Source organism: Saccopteryx leptura, chromosome 2 (genome assembly GCF_036850995.1).
Source record: "Saccopteryx leptura isolate mSacLep1 chromosome 2, mSacLep1_pri_phased_curated, whole genome shotgun sequence".
Taxonomy (NCBI): Eukaryota; Metazoa; Chordata; class Mammalia; order Chiroptera; family Emballonuridae; genus Saccopteryx; species Saccopteryx leptura.
The window spans coordinates 2375509-2383932 of NC_089504.1; the positions used below are offsets into that span (position 1 = coordinate 2375509).

Genomic DNA, 8424 nt, shown 5'->3' on the forward strand with positions numbered 1-8424 from the left:
TAAAAATGGCAACGCTGCTGACCCAGAAGGCGGTGCCAACAAGCAGTTCCGAGGCGTGTGGGTCACTGTCTTCATTTCAGGGAGACAGCCCCCCGAGTGTCCTGGGGCGTGGGCGCCGGGGAGCAGACGGCAGGCGGGCAGAGGTGTGCCCTTGGACACATAACGCCGGTCAATGGGCCCCGGTCAGCAGGGGCGGCCAGGGAACAGCTGACACGGGAGGGCGAGGGACAGGCCAGGCTGCCATCCAGAAAGGGCTCCCAGAGACACCCCTGCACTCCCGCCGTGGGGCAAGGAGGGGCAGCAAACTCCTGGTCCCGGGAGGGAAAAGCCAAAACTCTCGGACATGCCTGGACAGAACTGCCCAGGTGGGATTGCAGTCTCCCTGGGGGTGAAATAACACAGGACCCTGGAGGATCGTGAGAAAGCCCAGCCGTGCTGTGAGGATGGTAATCCCACCACGCAGAGCTCACGCCGGGAGCTGCATGCGTGCAGGGGGCGCTCCCCCCCCCCCCCATGCACCATCCTCCGCCCTCCGAGATCACTGCACACCCTCCTCGGCTGCCTCAGCACCGTGACCCTCACTGGCACAGACACCACAGTCCCGGCTTTGCCGACTCGTCTTAAACCACCAGGAACTTCCTTCAGTGCCACGTCACAGGGGTGCAAGGACAGGGGCTCACGCCTAGTGACCAGCACAAAGCAAGAGACAAGGACCCCAGGCTGTGTCTGTGCAGTGAGCAAGCCTTTATTGAGACTGCGTGCTGTAGGCGAGGTCTGGGGCATCCGTCACTCTTATCCCCGAAGGGGTGACAGAGAGGGCTTGGAGTTGCTCAAGGGTACAAAGCTGAGGGTCACTGACAGGAGACAGGGGACAGGGAGGACTCCCTCATTTACATGAGGACAAGCACCCAGAGACCCCTGTCCTCTGCTTCGGGGGCTCAGGACCTGGTAGGAGACGCCCCCGGCAGCCCCCCCGCCCTAGGTGGGTCGCAGCTTCATCTCCGACACCTTGTAGCTATAGTTGTAGCCTCTCCCTGTCTCCCAGTTGATGCCGTTTGCAACACTGTCGTGGGTCCCTGCAAGGTAGCGACCGTTCAGGTTCGACTCGACACATTCCTTGTACCACCAGGCTCCCCGGTGCCTCTGAGCACAGCTGGTAGGAAGTTTGTCGTTATCTTGGTCTTTGGTGGAGAAAGGGTGGTTGTTGTGGTACGTCAGGGAATCACCTGTTCGGAAGGAAAATTGGGGTGTTTGACACACAGTGCTCAGGGTCCTGGATCCAGGGTCCGACTTGTGAAGCTGTGAGCACTGTCCACCGCCCACGTCCAAGGGTGCTGCTCACGACACCCCAGGACACTCCCTCTGCTGCCACAGTGACCTCCGCGTCCCCTCGTCTACTCCACACCGGCCAGTTCACGGGCAGCTGACCCTCCGAGGGGAGCCACACTGCCCGGAATGCCAGGATCCTCGGGCAGCACAGGCTGGACTGAGCCCCACAGAATGGGGCTAAGTCCCCCTCCCCCCATTCTCATCAGTGACGGAACCACAGCCTCAGTGATGGCGAGATGAACCCCGTCCTGTCAGCACGTGTGTCGTGTCCTCTGCATGGTACAGTGGGTCAGGGCCATGCCATCCTCACACAGGGATGACGGTGACGTGCAGTCTCCACCCGGCCGCGCCCAGAAGTCGCAGACAGGACACCAAGCAGGTTCCCTCTGATCCCCGAACGCCCCTGCCCAGGGAGACACTCACCGGCGGTGCCCCCGACGAAGGCGCCCAGTTCCAGCTTGTACTTCTCCTGCTCGCTCCCCAGCTTGAACGACTGGTACTTGGCAAACTGCTGGGTGCCCTCGAAGTCCACGAGGTCGACACGGAACTCGCTGGTCCCTGTTAAAGAAAGATTGTAAGTTCCCACAAGGAGGGACCTCGTACCTCTGGAATTTGGGCACATTTTCAGGGACTATTTGAACCTGGCATCCAAGGGGAAGCTCCTTCAAGTTCATATAGTCTGTCCTTGGTTATTAAGAGGGTATGGAAACCTACTTCCATGGGTCCTTCCACCGAACCCCAAATTCCCTACTCGTGGTCAGTGGACAGAACACAACCCCCAGTGGGCATTTCCCTGCAGTGGGTTGTGAGTTCACTCAGCACCCGGTGTGAGAAACTGCTTTCTCCTTTGTCTGGGAGTGACGTCTCAGGACACGGTCAAAGGGACTGAGGACAGAAAGAATTCTGAGTCTCCCCAGGCCAGTGACAAGATGACCCTGACAGGTGAGTCAGTGGTGAAGACGCTGTCCTCCTCCGACCCTGAGAGCTGGTCTGCCGGGGCTGGGAGGACGGGGTGGGGCCGGCTCTTCCCCTGAGCCCACATCAGGGAAGGAGACACAGTGGGCGGAGAGGTCAGGGCCGGGCACTGGGCAGAACCCCGATGATGACCTCGGTGTCCCTCGGTCTTGGGTTCTAAGATACCAGTAGCTCGTGACCAGAGGGGGTCTTTTTCCCCCATAATGCACTTCCTCTCTGGCTAACACTCAGCATCTAAGAGAATACACGTCCCATCCCGTCACAGTTGTGACAGTTCCTGTCCTCAGAGGCCACCACGTGTGGAGGAGAAGGAGCATTCTTCTGTTCCAGACAGCTCAGGTCCGATGTCAGGAAGGGGAATGTGGACTTCAGGGCCCAGGACCCCAGGCCCACGGCACTGTCCTTACCCTGGGCGGTCAGGGCGTGGATATTGTCATTCCCCAGCCAGAACTCGCCCAGCTGGCTGCCAAAGCCCTGCTTGTAGGTGGCCCAGTCCCGGTAGAAGTCCACGGAGCCGTCCACCCTTCTCTGGAACACCTGTGGGGAGCGAGAGGGCTCAGGAGACGGGCCTGCTGCCGTCCAGCACTGCCGGGCACCCGTGCACGGCCTCGTGGGCCCACCCGGACCCCAGGGGAGGTCAGACAGGTGTCCACTGTGACCAAGGGGGAAGTGTTGGCTCAGAGAGACCAGGCGACAGGCCCAAAGCCACACAGGCATTTGTCCATTTTGCAGCCCAGGGACAGACGCCCAGAGGGGCTGAGTGACTTGCCCGAGGACACACAGCCCTGAGGAGCTGGGTTCCCCATGGGCAGATGGACCCCAAGGTCAGGGCTCCCTGCTGCCCACACCCCTGGGGGGAGGACGGACCAAGTCCTCAGCAGAGGCAGGAAAACCTCGCTTCCAGGCTGACCCCCTGGCTGAGGCAGGTGGTGCTGGTCACGGCCATCTGCCCGGGACCAAGGTCACCATGGTGGGGGATCCCCTCAGAGGACACAGCTCTGCAGGCCCTCAGGCCCAGGCCAAGCACCCTGACTGGCCCCCTGTGCTTCTCTGCAGAGGTGCAGACACCATATCGAGAAGGCCCCGTCGTGCTTCTCCCTCCCCGAGTCTACAGGGGGCTGCTGGGGAGCGAGGGGACAGAGCTCTGGCAGGGCCTTGTTCCAGGGCCTGGGCCCACTCCCTGCCCACTGCCGGCCCCTCTCTGTCCTGGTGAAGGAGGGGGGCAGACCCAGACAGAGGGGACTGGGCAGTGTGACGGAGGCCACAGAGCACGTGTCCTCCCTCCACGTAGAACCTGCTCTGTGAGATTCCCGGGCACGAGCGTCTCCGCCCAGGGACCACAGGGCCGTCCCCGCCCTGACACTCACAGTCCAGCCCCCGCCGTCCGTGTCCATGTCACACAGCACAGCCAGGGGCCGGCAGTCGGGCAGGTAGATGGTGTGCCAGCCGCTCAGAAAGTGCCCCCTGCTGAGCAGCTCCTTGCAGTTCCGAGGTCCTGGGAAGGGATGCGGGTCGTGGATGCCGTGACAGGCCCCGGGCGGGAGGGGGCAGGGCCAGGAGGAGGGAGAGGCCGGGGCCCTGGGCGTCTGCACGGGCGGGGAGGACTCTGACCCCTGGGACAGACGGACACGTCCCCTCCACCAAAGGCCACCTGCTGTGATGGCCAAGCCCGGTCAGCCAGGCCATCCTCAACACCACACGGTCCCCCGTCTTAATGCCCAGACACCGTTCATTCCTGGTCTTTGAGGCAGGGGACAAGTCTGGGCTGACAGCGGCCCTCTCTGATTGGCCAATGGAGAGGAGGGATGGGCAGGGCCCCCGGGTCAGCTGGACGGCACAGGGGCTGCATGTGGCTGGACTTCCGGCCCGTGCTCCCTGCTGGTCGGGGACGGGACGGGCTTGGGTCTACGGCAGAACAGGGACAATGGATTCAGGGCTCATTACCCACCTGTGTCACAATCTTCAGCTGTTCCAGGCTCTCCTGAAGGTGGGGACAGACAGGCAGACACGTGTTAAAGGTGGGAAGTGCAGCCCTGCCCCCTGCTCACCAGGCGGGAATTAGAGGCGCTAGCTGGTTCCTTCCAGCATGGCCACAGCTACCCCTCCAGAAAAGCCGGCCCCGTCCCAGCTGACCGGGGGTCCAGGGTCCTTCCTGTGCCCCTGGGGGAAACTGAGTCACTAACTTTTTACTAATGGCCACTCTCTTCAACTGCCTTGTGCCAAAGAGAGGGGCCCCCTTGGCAGGGACCCCCACAAGTGGAACAGCCATTGTTGTGGACATGGGGTTAAGGGTGACCGCTATGAGAAAATATCTTATACTTTATACATATAAGCACATATGTGTACATAACTGTCATGTGCCCCTCTACCACACGCGTTTGTGGACAGTTGAGTGTGGGCACTGTGTTCACACATCGTCTGTGCCCGCAGCCTGCTGCTCACACTTTCTGTCTGACTGTGCGCTCCCCAGCATCGCCCTGACATCCCACAGCTCCAGGCCGAGAGTCCAGGGGGACAGCAGAGGCCCCCGCTCTGGGTTCCGAGACTGGGACAGGCCTGAGGAGGGGTGTGGACCCCCATCCTGCTTCCTAGACCCCACCCTTGTAGGGGGGAAATTTTTCTCGCCTCCCCAGGACCCCTGCTCCACACGCTGGGACCCCCGTCTGTTCAGGGTGGACCAAGTCACCCTCTGGGGACGGTGGGGTGACCTCACCTTTCTCTCCACGTTCCCCCTTCTCCCCACGCTGTCCTGGAGAGAGAGAGAGAGAGAGAGAGAGAGGTCAGCATTGCCAGGGGGAAATGACAGCTGACGCGGGTCAGGGTGGGGGACAGATAATGGCAGAAAGCCCGGGCTGCCATTTCGGAGTCAGTGCTGGGCTGGGGTCGGGATCCAGCCCTGGGGTCACTCTGGGGCTGTGGACAAGGACCCACGTCCTGCTAAAGCCAAACATTCTGTTCAGACCAGGGTTTGGCCCCCTAGAAATGACACTGTGACACCCCAGGAATGCCCTCTGCCCTTTCTCTACTGCCACAGTGGGGTCCTGCTCAGGGCTCCCCACTCTCTATTGGGATGTTACCTCTGGGTCCAGCGGGTCCTGCCTTCCCAGGGGCTCCAGGGGAGCCTTGTAATCCTGCGAATTTAAAACACATTATTGAGAAAAATTCTTGGATACAAGACTTGTTCCCCCACCACCCACCCCACCCAACGTCAGACACTCAGGATCCAGAGGGAGGGGACGCAGACCCCAGCACTCACAGGGCCCACTGCCCAGTCAGAGGCCAGCCCTGGACACCAGGAGCGCTTCCCAGAGAGCCACGGCCCCGAGCCCCAGCTGCGCCCCTCCCCAGGAGAACGGGGATGTGTCCTAATCTCTGTGGCTGCAGAGCCCCCGGGGGGATCAGCACCTGGAGACACTCAGCCCGGAGCTCAGGAGAGAGTCCACCAGCACCAGGGGGGAGTCACCCCAAACCCACGCTTCCTGACAAAACGCATGTTGACTGACTCCTCAGGGAACCAGGAGACTGGCTCCCTCCCATGGATTTGCAGAGCCCTGAGCGACCAGGACCCACGCTGCCCACCTGAGACCCTCAGGGACACTGCCCAACTTGGGGTCTCACACAGCAAGGTCAAGAGCTCCTTCACCCCACCCTTGTCCCGAGCACTCACCTGGGCTTCCAACTGCGCCTCTCTCTCCCTTGGGCCCAGGGGCCCCGGGCAGTCCTGGGAGTCCCGGAGGCCCTTGAACACCTGGGGGCCCGGAAGGCCCTCGCTTCCCAGGCAGCCCCCGGTAGACTCGGGGAGGGAGATACACGATGGGGCCTTCTCGATATGGTGTCGGCACCTCTGCAGAGAAGCACAGGAGGCCAGTCAGGGTGCTTGTCCTGGGCCTGAGGGCCTGCAGAGCTGTGTCCTCTGAGGGGACCTGCCACCATGGTGACCTTGGTCCCAGGCAGATGGCCGTGGCCAGCACCACCTGCCTCAGCCGGAGAGTCAGCCTGGAAGCGAGGTTTTCCTGCCTCTGCTGAGGACTTGGTCCGTCCTCCCCGAGGGGTGTGGGCAGCAGGGAGCCCTGACCTTGGGGTCCATCTGCCCATGGGGAACCCAGCTCCTCAGGGCTGTGTGTCCTCAGGCAAGTCACTCAGCCCCTCTGGGCGTCTGTTCCTGGGCTGCAAAATGGACTAAAAATGAGGCTGTGGGGAAGAATTGATTCAATAATACAAATTTAAGAATCTTCCTTAGCTTCAGGCGTTGAGAAAGAGTTTCATAAACAGTGGGTGCTTTCAATAAAGAACAGAATATTTAATAGAAAGTTGGGTAATTTTGGTTAATAGAATGTTGTGCCCCTCTTCCTTGGGCTGCAGGGTTCGTGCAGGTCCCTGTAAGGACACAGAGCCGGGTCCGGCAGACCCGGGACCAGAGACTCTGCACTGCTCAGTGTTAGTGTGTTGACCACAGGACTGACACAGCCTCAGGAGAGAGAACTTAGGGAACGGGGACACACACAGGAACCTCACTGGAGGGGGGTTTGAGAAGCAGCTGACACAGAGGAGCAGGGAGGGGCGGACCCTGCTGAGAGCTTCTGCACAGAGGAGATTACGGTGGGTGAGGCCCCGGGAACAGAGGAAAATATTGGGTCCCTTAAAAAAAGAGAGACAGGGAAAATAACAAAAATGTAATGCTGAGGTCTTGCGGGGCCCTTATTAAGTCAGGGCCCAGGCACACGCCCAGTGCACCCGCTGTTAAATCCGCCGGACAGGGACAATATTGCCCTCTCTCTGTCACCTCCAGGACACCATGGGTCCTCCTGTTCCCTGAGGCTGGAAGGTCCCAGACTGAAAGTCCCACAGAGCTGGGGGTGAGCTCTCGGGCCATCTCCCAGTGCCGGGGACAGTCACAGAGCCTGACCTGGGCGGTGCCCTCCACGCCTCCACCTCCTCACAGGACCTGTGTGGTGGGACAGGACGCGGCCCCTCCCTGGAGGACCAGGGACAGGTTCCCGGCAGACGGTCCTTAAACGCGCTATGTCAGGAATCACATTCACAGGGGACGCAGCACGGGCCTAGTGCGCAGTCCGGGGTCAGTGAGCAGCGGCTGTGAGCTCAGCGTGTGGCCACTTAGGTCCCACTCACCTGGCGTCAACTCACCTGGATAGCCTTTGTCCACCGAGGCTGCTGTGCACAGGAAGGCGGCGGCCAGGGTGATGGACACCAGGGTCATGGTCACCAGTCTCAGCTCCATGTCGGGTCCTGACAGCCGGGAGCTCTCCCACCTTTTATTGGCTGCGCTGTGCCAACATCTGGCTTTATTTCTCAGCCCCGGGGGGGACTTCCTCCCCCAAGCTGGTGCTGGCACGTAAGTTGGCATTGCCTCATAGGATGGTCTCTTCCTGACCCCACACCCTCCTCCACAAGCTTCCCCTGTGAGCCCCGCCCCCCTAGCATGGGCCCATTTTCCCACCAGAAGCCACCCTGAGGTTCAGTGTAGGGAGGTGCTGCCTGCCCGTCTGAGCCTTAAGGGGAAGCCCAGCTGCCCCACCCCACTCCTCACCCAACTCTGCCTGCTGTCACCTCTGAGGGGGTCCCGGGATGGCGGGGTTGGCAGGACAGGGGGGAGTTCATTTGCATACAGTGGGCTTCAAGTCTCCAGAGGTTTGGAAACTTCCCTGGGGGGTCTGGGGGGGTCAGAGGGGACAGGGAGGAAGCAGAATGCCTGTGGGGGTGGGACGAGGTGGCTTCTGACTGCAGCCCGGCCAGGGTCAAGGCCAAGGGGGTGGCGGCTGGGACACTGACAAGTGCCAGTCCAGCCAGCACAGCAAAAAGGCTAGAGTGTGAGCTGGACAAGGTGACATTAATTGTCCCCAGGCCCATGTGACACTCACCCAGCCCCAGCCAGGACCCAGCTGCACGGGCCCTCTGAATGCATTTTCCACACCTGCTGAGACTTGCTTAATCGTGAAGCTCTCATCAGGGATAGAGTGTTGTCAAGACAGAGGTGACAGGTCTGTGGTCCCAACCCCAGTCCCAGTCCCAGTCCAGGTGTGACGTTAGAATCCTGACCCCAAGTCAGATAAAACCCTGTGAGGATCAAAGTTCCATTGGTTCCATGTCAGTGTCCGAGAA

General features: G+C 61.0%; 1 protein-coding gene across 1 annotated transcript; it reads right to left on the reverse strand.

Annotated features, from left to right (window-relative positions):
- Window positions 1-732: 732 nt before the first annotated feature.
- Window positions 733-7568, reverse strand: LOC136394107 (ficolin-1-like). Its single transcript, XM_066366732.1, has 9 exons — window positions 7450-7568; window positions 5972-6148; window positions 5382-5435; window positions 5018-5053; window positions 4253-4285; window positions 3672-3799; window positions 2712-2841; window positions 1753-1887; window positions 733-1226 (listed from the first exon to the last, which is right to left on the reverse strand). The coding sequence occupies exons 1-9, from the start codon at window positions 7541-7543 to the stop codon at window positions 979-981; spliced, it is 1035 nt and encodes a 344-aa protein (XP_066222829.1). The 5' UTR covers window positions 7544-7568; the 3' UTR covers window positions 733-978.
- Between the last annotated feature and the right edge of the window lie 856 nt (window positions 7569-8424).